At 32.3% G+C, this 19686-nt stretch overlaps 2 protein-coding genes across 5 annotated transcripts; both read right to left on the reverse strand.

Annotated features, from left to right (window-relative positions):
• Positions 1 to 392: 392 nt before the first annotated feature.
• Positions 393 to 5385, reverse strand: LOC109337818 (calcium-dependent protein kinase 1-like). Its single transcript, XM_019574880.1, has 7 exons — positions 4502 to 5385; positions 3821 to 3964; positions 3559 to 3711; positions 2935 to 3050; positions 2686 to 2853; positions 1992 to 2216; positions 393 to 715 (listed from the first exon to the last, which is right to left on the reverse strand). Exons 1-7 carry the CDS (start codon positions 5322 to 5324, stop codon positions 587 to 589), a joined length of 1758 nt encoding a protein of 585 aa, XP_019430425.1. The 5' UTR covers positions 5325 to 5385; the 3' UTR covers positions 393 to 586.
• An 11527-nt stretch (positions 5386 to 16912) lies between these two features.
• Positions 16913 to 18793, reverse strand: LOC109337820. 4 transcript variants are annotated; one of them, XM_019574882.1, is made up of 6 exons: positions 18601 to 18793; positions 18280 to 18509; positions 17989 to 18195; positions 17813 to 17905; positions 17629 to 17730; positions 16913 to 17388 (listed from the first exon to the last, which is right to left on the reverse strand). In XM_019574882.1, exons 1-6 carry the CDS (start codon positions 18755 to 18757, stop codon positions 16993 to 16995), a joined length of 1185 nt encoding a protein of 394 aa, XP_019430427.1. In that variant the 5' UTR covers positions 18758 to 18793; the 3' UTR covers positions 16913 to 16992. The 4 variants fall into 4 exon arrangements, with proteins under 4 accessions (XP_019430427.1, XP_019430426.1, XP_019430428.1 ...); XM_019574881.1 differs by having other exon boundaries at positions 18280 to 18521; XM_019574883.1 differs by having other exon boundaries at positions 18280 to 18474; positions 18601 to 18784.
• Between the last annotated feature and the right edge of the window lie 893 nt (positions 18794 to 19686).

Genomic DNA, 19686 nt, shown 5'->3' on the forward strand with positions numbered 1-19686 from the left:
TTTTTTTTTTTTTTTTTATTTAAAAAACGTGTATAAACAGGTCGGTTTAGTCAAATATCAGTCGGTTCGCCGGTTTTGACCGGTTTTGATACTTGATCGGTTCAACATATGTACCGTACCGGTTATGGGTCTGGTTCGCCGGTTTTCCGGTCAAACCAGCCAATACGATTTTTACATCACTGATATGTAGTGATAGGGAAGATAAAACATCAAAAGCTTATACATGTAGGTATAACTTGAAAAACTTATACAGAACAAAAACAAAAGTATAAGTATAACAACTTTAAAATAAAGAATTAAAATGACATTATGTAGGCATGAACAGAATGATATAAATTTGTATGCATTAGATGACAATATAATTATATCTCAGGCAGGCATGGTTAGAACATCAATAAACTTTGTTACTAAAATGGGGTTTATTTCCATAATTTTACATAAGAAGCTAAAATTCACAAATCAAACCTACCCACCTTTATACAGAATTAGAGTTACTATGCTTGTCAAGAGAAACCAAGTTTAACATCACATGGAGAAAATGCTAACTAAATTAGCAAAATAAGAAGAGAAAATCATCCACTATTTCTTAACATACCAACCGTGGCTCCCTAAATCTAACACTAAAACTGCTGCTACTCTTTCCGCCTCTCTTACCCATATCCGCATTGCCACTTTGCATCATGTCCACAAATTCATTGTAGTCTATTCGTCCATCCTGATATGGAAAAAACATGAAGATAACAAAGTTATAGAAATTAACGGAATTCGAACTTTCATGACAACATAAATTACTATTTTTAATATCAAATTAATCATCATGAAAGTCACTAAACACCTCCAATGAGATTATAAAATCAGACATGTAGAACATGTGTGAAATTACGGTGAAGATTATTATAAGCTAATTAAGCCCTAATTATAGACGAGTCAATATTTATAAAACTTAGACAATACTCATCATAGTTAGTTTTTAGGTTAAGTTAGGTTTAACATTTTTTAATGAGTTATAGTATTTTCAAGTCTTGGAATGAAGTATTATGAAAAACCAATGCTATGAAAAATCAATGCTACGGAAAATGAAATAAAAACTAAAATGTAATGACATTTTTATTCTTTTTATTTACAATAATACGATATTTTTATCCTTAAAACTAAAAAATAAAAGAATCTATCTCTCTAGTATTAGAGAGGATCATGTTCCCTTACAAGGCTTAAAAGACTATCACCCTATAAACTAACTTTTGGGGTTGTACTTTAAAAAAGATATCAGTTTAATTCTTCTTTTTTGTGTTGCACAAACATAGTTAAGATACTAACCATCCTACTTTCTAAAAAAAAATACTAACCATCCTACTTTCTACAAAAATAACACTAACCATCCGACGAAGGATGGTGATTAGGTAAAGTCACGGTTTACTTTCACCAAGACCGATCATTGTTGGGTGGTTTACTTCTCATTCTCTTACTAGAAATCTAGAAATGTGTGATCAATTTAGGGATACACATCAATAGTGGCAACTTGTTCAGTTCAGTATTTTTTTGGTTTTTGTTTTATTCTTCAAGGAATTAATAAGACAATTAATAATCAGTATACCTGCATTCCATATTATAGGTTTTGGGTGATCTTTATGGATGGACTAAATTGTTGTTTTTATGAAATAAGTGAGAAAAACATATAAGTTAGTTTGACCTAAAATTTTAAGATATTAGATTTATGAGTTCATTTAATTAGTTTTTAACTTATTCATTTTAACACAATATGAGATTTCTTCTTCATATTTATAGGGTGAGTAATATGTACATTCACACATTTATTTTGATAATAAATAGCTTAATTCTATTAGTCTATTATTACCCAACAAAGTATCCATTTATTGATGCAAGAAAATAAATGGGTGTCTTCTAAGAATCTACAAAAGGCATCCTATTTTTTCAAATATGGTATGATGTAACAATCAATTAAATTATATTTCAATAAAATATATACTCACATTATCTTGATCAGCTTCTCTCATCATATCCTCCAAGCGGGTATCCTTTATGCCAAATTCTTCACATGCTTGTTGAAGCTCATCTTGAGTGATGTAGCCACTTCCATCTTTATCAAAATATGAGAATGCTGCAACTAAGTAATCTTCCCTTTCAATTTTGTTTAAATGCAACGTTGCAGCTATGAATTCTCCATAACCAATTGTGCCACTGTTATCAACATCTGCCTGTAATGCGAAAGAATATTTGGACAGAAAGATTAAAATCATTCAAGAAATATACTAAAAAATGAACAACACTATCTTTCCTATTTTAATTCTAATTTGTTAATCAAATTACCATGCTGCTTTCCCCTGCCTTGTAGACAAAAGAGTTTGATGTAAACAATGCAAATGAATAATAAACGATTGATTGATTGTCTGTAAATTTTTATACTCACAATACATAAATATTATGTTTAAATTAAAATAATTAATGATCAGTGTTTTAAATTGCACTTTCAATCGCAGTTACTATGATTGCGGTTGCATTGCGACCCGTTGTGGTCGGATCATTATGATTCGATATTGCAATGTAGTTATGGTATAATGCTATTTTGACGGTCACCGTAACCATAATATTGCGGCCGCATTTCCACTTTGCAGTGTGATGCTGTTTTGGCTGTCACAGTGATCATGATAGTGAACAAATACTTACAGCTTGCAATAGATCGTAAATTTCAGATTCTTTGAGATTAGCACCAAACTTCTTTAGTCCAACCTTGAGTTCTTCAAAAGTAATTTGGCCACTGTTATCTGTGTCTATCATCTTAAACATCTCTCTCAATCCAGCAATTTCCTCTTCAGAGAGATTCTGTGCAATAACCTACAGAGAACAATGTATGAAATTTACAAATTGAAAAGAAATAAACACTCAAGTGACTCACATGAAAGAAAAATAACTTACTCTAAGAGCCATTTTCTTGAGTTTGTTCATTGCAGAAAACTGCTTTAGACGACTCAAAACTGCAGAATCAAGAGGCTTGTCTGGAGCTGATCCATCAACCTGAATCCAGGGGTGACCTACAAAGAATAAGAGCATCATAGTCAATAATATAGATGGTAATAAACAAATTTTTGATGGAAAATATCATTAAATCTATATTTTTGTTCATTGTATATCCATAATTAATGATATATATACATATATAATTTTACATATCAAATAGTAACAAGTAATATTTGAGAAAACTTTATCTAAACTAAATATATATTATATTTGATCGGATATATGATCGGGTTCGAGTTTAAAAGTTAACCCGACCGATATCTAGGATCGAGTTCGAGTTCAAAAATGACTCAACCAACTTTTAGGGCCAGGTAAGGGACAAGCCTTAACCCATCCCAACCCGACCCATGCTCACCCTAGCGTCAATAATATATAAAATATCAAAACACATAATATCAAAAGGATAACAATGTGTAAGGGGTCACCGTGAGCCAACTCAATAGATAGAGCGAGACAGAAAGTGTGAGCACCTAAACTCGGCTATATAATTTTCCCATATAAAAGAACAATGTATAAACTTACGGAGAACGTCATAAGATGTTATTCTTTTAGTAGAATCTCTGACAAGCATCTTCCTAACCAAGTCTTTTCCGCTTTCAGATATAGTAGGCCAAGGATCTGAAGTGAAATCTGCTTCAGCATGCAAAATAGCCTCAAAAATATCTGTCTCAGATTCTGTTATCAAAGAACAAAATAAATGTTACTATATTTAGAAACAGGAAACTTCCAAAGGAATATAAATTAAGCAAAATGATTGGAAAATTATGTCTTCAATAGTTCTTACCACCCCAAAATGGAGGCACACCACATAATAGAATGTATATGATAATACCAGCACTCCACACATCTGCTTCTGGACCATAACACTTGCGTAAAACTTCAGGTGCAACATAATAAGGACTTCCCACCACATCATTGAAAATGTCTCCTGAAAATAATAAAATTATGCTTGATCAAATAATATAAGAGATGAGATCCTCTTCATACTGACCGTCCACACTAATACAAAAACTTTATATTTATGAAGCATCAACATAGCAGGATACACAATACTAAATGCCTCTTAATCAACACATTAACAAGCACTTCTTTCACAAGAATGAGGAACTGTTTCGAACCCAAATAGCGTTATCATTCTCTATTTCTTATGCAAATGCACTCAGAATATCACATACTATTATAGTTCATATGACATTGTTTATGGTGAATGGGAATTTGATCCAGCTTCTAAAGGTGACGCCTGGAATATACAGCTATTGCTGGTTTTTGTAAGATTCCCCAACAAAGATTTGTGTATGATTTGAGACCAGCACATACGTCGTAATCCATCACAACAGTTTGACCGCAAATACAATAACCACACTTATGACTGCAATTACTATAGTAACTGCAATTTAAAACATTCATTTCGAAATTATAGATGTTGATTGAAGTAGAGGAGGTAAAAGGGAAGATTTTGCCAAACCTGGTTTGAAAAAAGTAGACAATCCAAAATCTATTGCCTTAAGAGGGGAATCTTCCTCCTGACTGATGAAAAGGAAATTCTCAGGCTTAAGATCTCTATGCATGACTCCAAGGGAATGACAAGACTCTATAACACCAACAATAGTCCTTGCAAGTTTTGCAGCCTTTCTTTCAGTATAATGCCCTCTTTCCACAATCCTATCAAAAAGCTCACCACCTGCACACAACTCCATCACAACATGAACAGCAACAACATCCTCATAAGCCTCCTTTATCGAAATCACATCGGTGCTTCCCACCAAATGATGCATAATCTGAATCTCCCTCCTCACATCCTCCACATCATCATCTGTCACCAACTTCCTCTTCACAATACTCTTACAAGCATACTCTTTACCAGTAGCTTTCTCTACACAAAGAAATGTTGTTCCAAATTGCCCTTTTCCGAGTTTTCGGCCTAAATTGTAAAAATCCCTGAGATTACCTGTTTTTCTCAGCAGAACAGATTCTGTTTTGAGACCAGCACTTGCTTGCCTTCTAACATTGTGTGGCTTCTTTGGTCCTGCAGGCTTTGCTTGTCGCACTTGGGAACTAGTCTCTTCTGTTTGCTTCATTGGTTCTTTTTGTTGGGCTGCTCTTATCTCCTCATTCTCAAACTTCATTATCTGTGGAGGCTTGTGTTCGACATTTTTTGTCGCATTTTTGTTCTCAATTTCAACTTTAAGTTCTTTAGTAGAAGCCTCTTTCTTCTTCTTATACCAACAGAATGAATTTGAGCAAGTAGAAGTTGTACTTTTTGATGATCCAACACAATTGTTTCCCATATCACACTATCACTCGTTGTTATTCCCAGACTCTGATAAAAACAATAACAAAATGATAAAACCCCAAAAACCCAGTGTTTTTTTTCTAAAATGTTCTTAGAACAACAACTTATTTTCAGCGTTAATATTATTAAGTTGTTGGAATGTATTCTACATTTGAATTGAAATAATATAGAAGAAATGAATATCTGTTATTTACCAAAATGCGTGATGGAAAATGGATTTTGCGACATACTGAGGAGTGAGGAACATGAACATGGGAATGATCAAATTAAAACGTCAAAGGTGGGAAGTAAAAGTTTTTATATTTCACGATAAGTCACATTGGGTATATATAATACCACCAGCTTCAATGAAATCCATTATGGAAACAAAAATAATAAAAATTGTTGTACTGGAAAAGGGTTTTAATTTGAACGCAAAAGGATATTGTTGCTAACTTAGCTTACAACAATTATAAAAGCAAATGATATATTTGAAGGTGGGAATGATAAAGTGAGAAGAGGAATGTTTAATGTTTGTTCCCACCCTCATCAAGTTATTCCTCTCGTGATTATGGGAACAGGAATCAGAATGGGGAAGGGAAGAAGAGAATTACCGTTTTTTCTGTTAGAAAATATTGTTTTACAAAATTCAGGGAAAAACGCGTTATGGATAATCGGACGGCGTTGAAGGATAGGACAATTGGAGTGGACGGTCAAGATTTCATGGTTTATCATAATGTTGTTGTCGATGTTGTTATTTAGGTGCTGAACCGCCGGCTGCAGAATCTCCCAGGTGTTTGTTTTAATATATTTGTTGTGTAATTTTATATGAATGTTGTTTTAAAAGGTATTTGTATAAATCTTTGAATAATATTTATACAAGCATTTATCACAAAATTAATCTCTCAAATACTATTATGACTGTTTATACAAGAATTACTATAATTACTTTTATAATTGTTGACATTATTTTTTATTGAAAGAAAAATTGATTTATTAATCTCTATCCTAAGGACAAAAGGCTAAAATAATATATCTATATTGTAAAACTAAAAATTTAATATTTTTAAAGGTGATATATTAATTCTTCCAATACTTTTTATCATTTTATAACTTTATTCTTGACCAGGGCTGAGGATTAAAGAATCTGTATATATATATATAGAAATTGAATCGAGCTAGAATAATGACTATTGTAATAAATGAAAATATTCAGTAATAACTATTAGATTATAATTAATTATTCATACAAGATTTGTATTAAAAGCCAATTGCTCTCTACATTTCCCACACATTTACTCCACCTCACAACATCCTTCCTAGGTTGTTTCATTATTCGTCATTCATTAAATTTTTTTTGATATTTAATGTTATGCATATAATTTAAAAAGTTAATAAATGATGTAAAAGTTGAATACATTTTCACTCTCCCATTTCAAATTAGAAAAACTATTTTATCATTAATTTCAACATACATGCGTGACACTATAAATAGTGCACATTCCCAAGTGAAAATAGACAACAATTTCGACACAAAAGAATCACTAAAACAAGAGCCTCGCGTGCGCGAGATAGAGAAAAATCATCCAGAAAGTAAAAGGTTGCTTTGTCACTTGCGTTTTGATCACGTACGGTTGATTTCATCATAAGCATTGCGATCTCGCGCTTATCACCGTTGAATCAGTCATCATTTTTGGCATCAACGTTGACCCTTGCTTCAGCCAATAAGACGACATCACACAATCTTGTTTTGGTGCACCCTTTCACACTAGATTCAAGTCTTTGTGGCAGCAAAGGACTCCCTGTGTGTGAGTATGTAGTTACACACCATGCACCCTCCTTCCAGCTAGCCCCGCTCTAACACGTGTCCCTAGTCGACACTTCCTTTTCTTAGGCAAATATAGATCTGACACATGGACGATCTATTGTGCACCACATCTACATAGCTAGGTTTCTCCTTTTTACTCTTTTATATTTTTTTGTTCATTCCTATTACTTGCATATAATAAAATCATAATTATGTAACAAACAAAAAAATATAACCTTTTTTTTTTATAATATCAACCATCGCTCTAATCACAATAATAAAAAATTAAATAAATAATATTTTGATGGAATAAATAACGGATGAGAAGAACATTTTAACATAACCAACAACCAACAATATTTTTTTGTCAATTAATTAAATTTCCTTATTTTTCGTAATTAATTAAAATTATCAATCATCAAAATAATTGAAGTATTTTACAACAAATAAAATGACTATTAATAAAACTACATGAAAATCTTTATTAAATATACAAATTTTAGGGATTAATCAAAGATGGAGGAAGATCGTGGAAACGCTTCTCATCCTCAATTCATCTTCGAAGGGTCGTGCTACGCTGCTTCTTTTCAATCGATTAAATCCTAAAATCGATAAAAAAACTTTCTCAATTAAAGTAATAATTAATAAAATCAATAATTAAACAACCATTTTTCATAAATAAATATGTAAAATACAAACACCTTCAGTAAAAAAATAAAATTTTCCAACCACATAAAGGTTGGAGGAAATGTCACCTTCGAGGGCTTCTTTTCCTCAACTCATCATGTGGACGGTCGCGTTACGCTGCTTCTTTCCTTAATTAAAATATCCTATCAACAATCGGTTTTCAACCAAAGAACTACATAACATTGATTCTCTACCTAAATATGGATACATAGGAGCAAGATCACATTGTCAGGCACAATAATAAAAATAATAAAAATTTGTTATTTTTAACATCTAATTAAATAACCAAATAATTTTAAAAATATAATATAAACCATATAACTTGGTGAAGGGTACCACTTAAAGCGGATAGATAGGGTGTTAATACCTTCCCTATTTGGTAACGACTCCCGAACCTTGATATCAAAAATCCAAAGCCCAATGTGATTGAATTTCAAAGAGTTTTCTACATTTTTTACAATAAAATATAGTGGCGACTATAGCTGACGACACCACCCGGGATATTTTGAGAGAGTCCGACCCATAATCACTAAAATATATGGCTAATCATATTTTTTAATTATTTGGTTATTGTTGAAAGGTTGTCTTCGAGGAGGTTTTCCCCTCTCAACAAATCGTCCTGGCAGTAGTGCCAATTTGTTGAAAGCGGAATTCCTCTTCTTTGGTGTGTTTCCTTTTTTTTATTAAGTAAGTGAACTCGGTTTTATTCTTTGTTCGTCATCTCGGCTTTGTTGAAATAAATTCTAACGTCGGTATAATGGTTTCAAGAATATTTCAGTTACAACTTACTTTTAATAATTATGTGAATAAGTTATTCATTTTTTGCCTCATCTTGGCTTTTTTAGAATAAATTCTAACGCCGGTACAATGGTATCGAAGCAACCCCATATTACATAATTATTAAGTACCTTTGAATACTATCTCGGTTTTGTGGAATAAATTCCAACACCGGTTTAATGGTATTCTAATGTGCAAAAGTGATGAATAGTTAGTTGTTAGAAACAAATAAATAAATAAAGAACAAAAGAATAATAAATTTAAGTGACCTTTATTTATTTACTCCCTTTCGGGTTCCTTTTATTAACAAACCAAACTTCTTCCTTAAGGAAGGTTGGTATTAAAGAATAAATAAATTGCGGAAAGTAAATAACAATAAATAAAAGTTAGTAAGTTAGCTTCATCACTTTTGTATATTAAAAGGTATTTCAATGAATAAATTTATTAATAACACTTTACTATTTTACAATTTACAGATCTTTCAAGATTCAATTTACACATCTTTCAAGATTCAATTTACACCTCTTTCATCACTTTTGATTTGATTTGCATATAAACAATTAACAATAAAAATAAACTAAATATTAACAAATTCTTGAGGAGACAAGATCATTTTGAATAAGGAAAATATTTCTCAACTTCTTATGAATTTGAACTACTTAGACAATTCTTATATTTTATTTTGATTAACTCCAAACACCAAGGTCTAAAATCCTCCTTTTAGTGTATGTCCTAAAATGGTAGAATGATAATCACTTATATTTATTAATAAACAATATTGCGTCCACAAAGAGATTAGGTTGTCATACCATTAAGAAAATCATGCTTAACTTGGCAAATAAACTAAGTAGTGCAACTACTTCTTAGTTTATTTGTTAAGTGTTTGAGACAAGTAATTTTTATAACTTCAAATCAGTTTTTAGGTGATAATTCTAAAACGAGCATTAAGAATTTCTCAAACAAATAAAATTAACCAAAGCACCAACTTAAATGATTAAAATTCAAACTTTTTAGAATAAAAGAAGAAGTAGAAATACATAACCATATTCAAAAGAAATTTTTAGGAGCCTGAGCCATCCATCCAAGGATTGGATGCTTTGAGTTCCAAATGAGATTACAAAATTGATTTTTGCATCTCATTTGCCTTCTCCTTTTCTCCTCTTGAATTATAAACTAAAATTACAAAACTTACTTAAATAAAGCTTCTATGAACTAAGAACAAGAAGAGAGAACTTCAGGGAAGAAGAATTTCAAGGCAAGATGATATGATATATGATGTTGTGTAGTCGTGAAGTCTGTTGATTCGAATGAAATGCCTCCTATTTATAGAAATTTCCCTAGAGCCTCTGAGCTGCTTGTTAGCACCGCTCAGCAGCTGACCAAACCCTTCAGCATGTATTTGGTCACTTGATCAAGCAGCTTTGTCACCTTCTTAAGCTTGACTCACCAAAGCTATTTGTGAGCTATGGGACCAGCTATGGTGAGCTATTCTGAAAAGCCTATGGTGGGCTACTTGAAGTGATATCATTAGTGACTTCATGGTTTGCTTGATGGCTAAGTCAAGTTTGTGAAGAAGATCTTTGCTCCTGACCTTGACACGATTTTTATGAAGACACCAACATCGCCAAAAAGAAGAAAAAGGAGAATACTTATGAAGACAAAGAAGAATAAAGCTTCAAGAAAATTAGATTAAGTCTCTATAGGTACTTATATCCTAAAACTCTTACTTATGAAAAGTAGTAATGCTCAAACCATTTTTAAAGAATAATGAAACACTTTAAAAATACTTAAAACATTTTTTGAAAAGATGTGTAACGTGTTACTTCATTCAAGTAACAAGTTACATGTGAGAGAAAAAGAGTTATCCAACTTAAAACTGCTCAGAGTAATCCATTACTGCATTTGAGTAACGGATTACCAGTTTTACAAAAGTTGAGTAACCGATTACCCAAATGGTGTAATCGATTACTCAAATTCGAATTTAAAAATTAAGTGGACAGTATGAATTTAAAAATTAAGTGGACAGTATGTTTGGGTAATCGATTACCCATTGTCAGTAATCGATTACTGAGGACTGTTGAATGAGATTTCATATTTCAAAACGAAATGGTTTCACTCCAAACAAAATCTCTTCACTCCAAACAACTCCTACACTTTCAGAAAGGCACCTTGAGTGTTTGGAAAGCCTATATAAAGATTCTAACTCTCACAACATCAACACACAACTTTCATACAACTCTCATAACTTCTCTAGCTGTTTTTTCTGCACTTTTGCACTGAGCTCTTAAACTTTCAATAGAGAATTTATTCTGAATAATTGCTTCAAAATTTTTTCACAAATATATTGAGCATTATTCTAAGCATATAAAGAGAGTTGATTGGATTGCAAGTGATATAATATTTCATATTTGTAAAGGCAATCCAAAGCCATTATTGAAATTCTTCATTCATTGTAATAACTTTCTTTCACGGGGTGTGAATAGAAAGGGGATAGAGTTACTTGGAAAGGTGTTTTCCAAGGGTATAAGTATTAGTGAGTGTGTAAGGTACATAGAGATCTCGGAGTGAGATATTGTAATTACAACTCATAATATTTAGTGGAAAATCTCTTGTGCTACAAGAGTACTAGACATAGCATTCGGTGGACAAGAAGGTAAACCAGTATAAAATCCTTGTGTACTCTTTTCTCCCTTACCTCTTTGATTTATTCTTGTTTATTTTCTACAATATTATCCGTTGCACGTTAACTCTTGTTTTTGCAGAAAAAGTGACCATAATTTTAAGTCAACTAATTCACCCCCCCTCTTAGTTGCAATCCTGTTCTTAAAAAGTCTGGGTGCACACCTCTTAGCACACATGTGGCACCGCTAAGCTGCTTGTTCAGTAGCGTTGACTGTGCTGACAGAGACGTGGCTTGGTGTTTGTTGACTTGGGCAGGAGTCCGGTTCACCGATGAGCACACATGTGTCCCCGCTGAGCTGCTTGTTGAGCAGCTTGGGCGTGTGCCAGGCTTGTGTCTGACCGTGCCAAGCTTGAGTTCTGACCGTGTCAGGATTATTCTGGTGCTAGGCTGAATGGCCAAGCATGTCTACTCAACTGCTTGCTTGAGCAGCTTGGTCCAGGTCAGGCTGGTGTCCAGGTCAGCTTAGCGTGGCTTGGTCCATGCTCAGCTGCCTGCACCTTGATTTTGACTTCTTTTTCTCTTTGACCATGGGTCTTTTTTATCTTTTCTTCTTCTTTCTAAATCCTACAAAACACATAAAAAAAAAGAAATACAAACAGAAATATACAAGATTGTAATATTTTATATAAAAATTATTGTTTTAAGTTGGTTTTTCTCAATTATGCTTAAGATAAGTGCCATAAAAGTGTATGAAATTTAGGTATGTTTGACACTTATCAGTTATTTAATTTTAACTTCCGACAAAAAAACAAGTTGTAATTGTTTATTGTAAATAATTGTATATTGTTTTTTTATAATTTTTGATATGTTATGTTTTGAGGGTACTTTCCCAAAAATTATAGTACACAAATTTTAGCACACACATACGCCCTACACCTTGGTATTAGTGATATATTTTTAGATAGCACGGACATTAGCCTCGCTGGTCGTGGCTTTTGCCATTTCTAAGTGCTAGTGATGTGGACCACTCATATTGTTATCAAGTATTGTGAGTCAGCCTCTTGAGTTGGGCTCCTATTTCCAACCCCATAATATTTGGGTTTCTCTTCTTTTGAAGAGTTGCAATATGGCCACCTTATAGGGAGTCTAAAGCTTGTTAAGGCATTCACTATCACTACAAGAAAAGTTCATGTTATCCCATGATTCCTCTTTTTGATCCATATAAAATTCGGGTATCTAGATAGATATTATTCATAATATTTAATGTTGTTGAGGTCAACAACAATTCTTTATCATAAAAGTAATATATATTCAATTGAAGCTAAGATGTATTGTAGTATAGAAGAATAAAAGATCATTATCATTTAACATTCATGTTTGCTTAACTGTTTATTCTCTACCAATAGCAATTGGAGCATTATTTTCAGCTACAGATTCTGTGTGCATATTACAGGTACTGAGTGTTGAGAAAGAGAGGGGTTTTTGTCTTAAAATAGATGGACAATAGTTTCTTAGTTTCATTATTATGTGCTTGATCAGAACGAAACTCCTCACATATGCAGTCTTGTCTTTGATGAAGGTGTTGTCAAAGATGGCACATTTGTGGTTCTTTTTAATGCAATCCAGAAACTTGATCTCTCACACATCACTCCAGCCAACATTATGCAATTCATCAACATTTTTTTATGCTTATTCTTGAGAAGCACTTTGTTGGGAATAGCGGTATGTTGTTTTTCTGCCTTTTCATATTGTCTTATGACTCTTTTCTTTTCCCTGCATGCATATGATCCATATATTTGCATCCTATTGGCTTTATAATGTGTGTATTATATTAATTTAATTTCCAGAATTTAAGGATATTCTATCCGAATAATTATTCAAATGGTATTATCTATTACTTTATTCATCTTTCATTCCGTGTAAATGTCCTTAAGTTACTAACTGCACCCATTCTTGCATGAGATTGATGAAATAAGAGCACTCTAGCTTTTTTAATGGCTGGTGCATGTAAGAATGACTTAAGGGTGAGTGTAATAATTAACTAATACTGAGAGGCGAGAGGAGAGCTCATCACATGCTTTTATCTCTATGTGTTATCGCATGCTTGCATTGTGATATTTTGCAACTTCTTTTAGTGGTCTTTTACATCATCCTAATTCACTATATCCCTTGTTTCTGATTTTCAGGTTGGCTTGTTTAGTGCTTACCCCATAAAGAAGTTGTATTATGGCAATTGCAAGTCTCATGGGAGAGAACTGAATTCAACCTTGTTATGAATTTTTAGTGTACCGCACTCTTAATTTTATTAGCTTGATTTATATTTGTTTAGTTGTTTACCCTAGAATATAGAAAATAATATGTATTTCATGGCTTGTTCAAATGATGTATTAATATTACATTGTTTTTTTATATGTTTTCATTCTCAACTTATATTGAATGGTAATGAATCTGAACAAAACAATACATGGTCCACCTATGTGTCCAGATGATTGGTGGTCATATGGTCTAGTCCTCAATATGGTTGAGCACACATGGTTGTGTATATTTTCATTTTCTGGACAGTGTGCCTGCACTTTCTAAAGCATGAATGTGAGAAAGTTTTACTAATATATCAGGCCATTAGGGTATTGCATAACTTGCATTCATTTCATTTTTCTGTCCTGTTGATTGTACTTCTGCATCTTAGCTTTATAGCTCTTACATCATTATGATGCAAATTCAAAGGTAATATGTATCATTATTCAAAGGTAATACGTATCATCTTCCTAAATATGTACAATTCTTTGAACTTATATATAAAATCATATGTTTTATTATTATAAATCTAGGTATACTAATATTGATAATTTCTCCTTTAAAATTGAAATTCAGGCGTAATATACTTAAAAAATTTGTTGCAGGTCTAGGACATGACGTATTTGACATGGGTAAGCCTGTAGTTTTTGCATATGAAGATATACTTTCCTGAACTGATGGTTTCTCTAATTAAAATCAACTTGGGCATGGAACATATGGTTCTGTGCAGCTGCAGGATTGGCTGTTTTGAAAGTGATAGAGAAAGAACATCTTCAAGAAAATGCATTTGAAGTGGTTTTGTTATACTAACAATAAAATATGCTTGTTGTTTTGATGGTTTTAATTCGTTATGGTTGATTTTACTTATGAGATTAAGTGGTGATGGTTATACTTTTATATGTGAAATTTTAGATTTAGGTCTCTTATGCTTTACATTTTTTACATGCAAAGGTGTGTATGTAACTGGTTAGGAATGTTTGAAATTGAAATGTTGGAATGTTTAAACCAACATTTTTGAGTTGCATGCAACAAATAAAATTTCATGAATTTTAAATTTGTTCTATGTCTAACTCCAGTTTTGCTATAACAAATTCACTCAAGTAAAATTTGAAATATGTATCATTGCAATTCCAAATGTTAAACAAATGTCACTGAGATTGTTTAATAGCATGAGCTGGTAAAGGAACATATTCTAGAAATTATAAGACATATAAGTTTTTATTTTAATTTAACTTGAGATGCAATACTTTTTCTTTAGTGATACCTAACTTTTAATTAAAGTTCAGGAAGATACCGTGCATGCTTTCAATGTTGAAGATCACTCCCACCTACAACGCCTCAACGGTATGTATCTAGAAATGTTGATCACTATAACTATTTTTTGAATGTGTTTTATGATAGAAGGTTCACTATAACTAGTGCTTGAATGTTCTATTGTAGCTGGTTCACTATAACTACTGCTTGAAAGTTGATCAATTGTTATTGCCAATTTTGGATAACTCTTTCATAATTGAGAGACAGAGGAATTTCCATTCCTGGTTTTTGTAGCATTAGTTTTCAATAATAGAAGTTATATATGATTCCTTAAGTAGTTAAAAAGATCCTTTGTCATTTTTACTTTGCCTTTTTGGCATGTACTCAACACCCATGTCATTGTAACCTGGTGTACTAAATGTATCTTTTACATTATACAAATCTTATTTTCATATTATGCATAAGTTTGTAGATACATTGTGAGAATTTTTTTATAAGGAGTGGTAGGTAATTAGCATTTTTTTGATAGATATGAATTTGAAATATGTATTGAAATTAAGAAAGTGGTATTGAAAAAACCACCAGAGGCTAGATAGAAGCAAAGATTTGCTAAGAGAGACTCATGTTAATGTGAAAGATATGATGGTTTCCATTATGTTATTCAATTCAATTATTGCATTTATCAATAGTAAAGTTAGTCTTGAGCTGATGTGGGGATTATGTCCTTTTATCATGTTGTAGTGATTACTCTGTTATTCTGCAATTTACTGGAATTCAAATGTATGTTCAATGTTTTGATTTCTTTTGTTTTTAGTTTAAAAATCTATTATGATTATTCTAAACATATCATCTATGCAGTCACGTGATGGGATCCAATCAATGTGCATATATAGAAAATTTTCAAACAAAAGCTTAAGGGATGGGAATCATACTTATGAAATCTGCAACAATGGACCTCAAGGACTTGGTTGTGCTATAACTATAACTAGACTATTGGTTAAGAAACCAACCTTTACTCCTTATACTTTTTATTAGTTAGTTATCACTTATGGGAGTTGGCCTCTTTTAATTGTTGATTAGTAGTTGATACACTATAATGAACATGCAGTTTGAGGGAGTTGGCCTCTTTTTATTAGCATTTGATAAATGTGTAAGATTTGCTCTTGCTAATGATATAATACTTTTATTAATATTATTATTACATAGAAAATATTTAATTTCATTTTCAAATTTACCATTATATTGTTCAATATAAAGATCATTCCACAATAGTGCATCGGGATAAAGAGAGGAACAAATATGGAAATAATTAAAATCGTAGCTAAATTTCATTAGCCACGATTAAATTGAGGCAAATAAATTGTAATTAATAACTTTGAATAAACTGGGTTAGCCACGATTATAACTGTGGCAGAATAAAATGAGTCGTGGTTAAGTTAATGTTACCATACTTCAAAGAAGCATAGCTATAGTACAAATAAATTGTGGCTATTATTTTGCAATGCCATCAATAACTATTGTTGCATAAACCGCAGCTAATGTATTTTGCCACGGTACTTTTAGCGGTTTAGCCACGGCTAAAAATCGTGGCTAACGATATTTGTTTTGTAGTGTATATACCCTAGATGTTGTTCCTTATATATTCCAAAAACCCTTGTAGGTCTACCTATTATTAAACTTGGGAAACATATCATATTATATCATATTATCACTACAATAAAACTTCCTGTTAGCCACGGTTGAAACCGTGGCTAAAGTGGGGAAAAACCGTAGCTAGATTGAGTGGCCACACTTAATGTCGTTGTGGCAAGGAATGACGTTGCTAAAAATTAGCCACGGTCATTATGTTATTTCGCTACACTTCTATGAAATGTGGTAACATTTATTTAGCCACAGTCTGTTTAATTCAGCTACAGTCGAACCGTGGCTAAGTTTCTGATTTTGCCACACCACAACCGTGGCTAAGTTGCTTATTTTTCCACAATACATCCGTGGCTAATTAAATTTATTTAAAGTTACTTTCGTACATACTCATCTCATGATCCCAATGTGTCATTGTCTCACAATCTTTATTTTCAATAATATAATGGTAAATTTATAATAAAATTAAATATTTGCTAGCTAATAATAATAAAATTGAATCTTATACAATTACCAAATGTTTAACATTCAAAAATGCTGATAAACACAAAATGCAAAATGTTATGATCATATAAGTTCATGAATTTTAAGAAACCATATCTAAGATGGTGGAACATCACGAGCGAAAGTGGTTAACTCACTACCAAATTTTTCGACTAGAAACTTCTCAAGAGTAGCCAAACGATTCTGAGTATGTGCAAGTTGCTCCTTGGTCTCTTCATACCCTGATAGTTTTACTTCTAAAGTTTGTACATATTTCTTCAAGTCTTCAACATGTTGACTAGAGCCACTAGAATTCAAAAAACCAGTAAAATGTCTAGACGTTCCAAAAACACTGGAGGGACAAATACCAGTGCCCAAACCATGCACTCGACCTGAATGTTCAGCTCCATATGCTTTTCCAATTGCATCATTAGGATGAGCAAATACCTTTGATGAAACACCTGAAGTAGTGACATTTTCTTGATCTTGAGGTAAATGCTCTGATATTTTATCCTATTAAATAACAAGAAATTAATAATTTATATAGTGGCAAAATGCAAATTGCATGGCAGTAACCTATAATGGAAAATTGCATCAATAGAATCAGAAAGGACAAAATGATATTATGCGTTTGCCTACCTAACTAACTGCATACCATTATCCATTTCACAACTTAGGAAATGGTTCTAAAAATGATACACTTTTTAGGACATATGTAACACATCATGTATGAAAAGACTTTAAATTACTTACAGCTAGAGTTTTTCCTTCTTCGCTTACATAGCTTCCATCCTTCTTCAATAAAGTTGACAAAACAACCTCACCACGACATACAGGTCTTTGCAATTTTAGCTCCTAACACAACCAATGAAACATAAGTTTTTACATTCACAAAACTTCATTCTTTACAATAATACAATTACCTAGGACAACTTACCATTTGACGACCTCTCCTTGCATTGCTCATACTACCACCAGCATGGGAAACTTTAAGATTTTTGCGACTTCTAGTGTTCGCCAAACTTTGTTTCTACAATTGCCAAACATTGTAGTCATTATATTAAAAAAATACAAGTCTTGGAGAAATTAAATACTTCACAACATAATGTTTACCTTCATCTTATCCTCCTTATAATGATGCACAAATGCAGTCCAATCAGCACAATCTAAACCTGGAGGAGGATTAGCAAGTATGTCTTCCTTACTTTTATTAGGATAGAAATACTTACACCTTAACCTATATTTATAGGCCCTCCATCTTTCACCTAGAGTACTCATAGCCCATTTGACTCCAGCAACATAATCAAACTCAAAATTTTCCTTCACACATTATTAAATACGCTAGTCAATTTTCAATGACAATAGGAAAAAATTATTAAAATTGCAAATTTTTTAAATAATTACCTCAATATATTTCCATTGTTGGTATCTATTATCCTTTGACATCCAATCCCATCTTTTAACATAAATAGGACAAATTGTTGAGTTTTGAGCTAGTTTACCAAGAAACCTCACAAGTAAGTTTGAGCCATTGTCATTGCCTTGTCCATAACCATTGAGTTCCACAATAACTTTTTTAGTTTTTTCCAAATGCCAAACCTGAATTGCTTGCATTTTTCGAGTTTCAATTTCTCCTGAAGAGGTATCTGCAATTATGTACAAGAAGCAAAGTATTAAAGGTAAACACATAATAACATATTGAAGCTAATGGAATATTGCTCTTACCTTTAACCTTGACAAATAAGGGTTCTTCTCTATCTTTTGATTGAGTTTCATTAGAGTTTGAGGAGGTTTCAAAGTTGTCATCACCATATGAAGCATCGTTTGTGTTCACATGTGCAGGTTCAACACCCTCTTGATTGTCACTAGTTTGTTGTTGCATATTTTGGGTACTTTCGCTACTGTTTTCACCTTTTTGTCCTCGCAGCTTTTCTAGCATTACTTGTCCTGAATTTGCATGCTTTATATTGAACCAATTACCTGCACAGTTTGCTAAGAAAAGAACTATAACAAGAAACAAAATATATACTAAATGAATCATAACATGAATTATTAAAGATATAATGCAAAAAGTGTGGCACAAATTGTAAAAAAAGTCTATTTTATATTGTCAAGTACATAATATAGGATATTAAACTACTCTAACATTCTTCCTTCTTCATCATCACTAAAATTATCACAATCTTCATCATTATTTGATCCATGTTTTTCTTGTTCTTGTTCATTTACACCTTCCTGCACTAATTGTAATTCTTCGATGTTCTCCAAATGTTGCTCACAAAAAGATATGTCTTCCATTGATGACTCTTCTAAGTCCTCAAAGTTCAGATCACCCATATCATAGATGTCTCTAGGCTTCATGTGGCAAACACAACACCAACCTTGATCAACTGGATCATCAATATAATATACTATTCTAGCATCAGTTGCAAGGATGGATGGTTTATCTGCTTCATTTGCACCGGTGTGTATTAAACATGAAAAGTTTACACTTGTTATCCCAAATTTATCAATTTTGATTCCCTTGTTAAGTGTAGTGTCTACCCAATCACATTTGAATAGCACAACCCTTAACTTACCATAGTAGTCTAACTCTATGATGTCAACCAATTTCCCGTAGTACATAACATCACTTGATATTTCAATAGGTTCCTTACCACTTGAAAATCTCTTAGTTACAGCAGACATAACAATACCACTATTTTGTGTTCTCAATCCTTGCTCCTTCCTCTTTGTTCGAAATTTAAATCCATGGATATTATACCCATCAAATCTTCGAGAAATATTATTTGGCCCTTTTGCAAGACATTC

This window comes from Lupinus angustifolius, unplaced genomic scaffold (assembly GCF_001865875.1).
Source record: "Lupinus angustifolius cultivar Tanjil unplaced genomic scaffold, LupAngTanjil_v1.0 Scaffold_11_30, whole genome shotgun sequence".
In the NCBI taxonomy this organism is placed as follows: domain Eukaryota; kingdom Viridiplantae; phylum Streptophyta; class Magnoliopsida; order Fabales; family Fabaceae; genus Lupinus; species Lupinus angustifolius.

Bases quoted from the DNA above. Each gene is read 5' to 3' on its own strand.
- LOC109337820 (XM_019574881.1), bottom strand. From the start codon at position 18,757: ATGCAACAACAAACTAGTGACAATCAAGAGGGTGTTGAACCTGCACAT. The intron at 18,522-18,600 runs GTAAGAGCAATA...ACATAATTGCAG, and splicing joins CTTATTTGTCAAGGTTAAAG to ATACCTCTTCAGGAGAAATT. The intron at 17,906-17,988 runs GTAAACATTATG...TGGCAATTGTAG, and splicing joins ATAAGGAGGATAAGATGAAG to AAACAAAGTTTGGCGAACAC.
- LOC109337818 (XM_019574880.1), bottom strand. From the start codon at position 5,324: ATGGGAAACAATTGTGTTGGATCATCAAAAAGTACAACTTCTACTTGC. The intron at 3,965-4,501 runs GTTTGGCAAAAT...TATTATTTTCAG, and splicing joins GTCTACTTTTTTCAAACCAG to GAGACATTTTCAATGATGTG. The intron at 2,854-2,934 runs GTAAGTTATTTT...TGTTCTCTGTAG, and splicing joins TCAAGAAAATGGCTCTTAGA to GTTATTGCACAGAATCTCTC.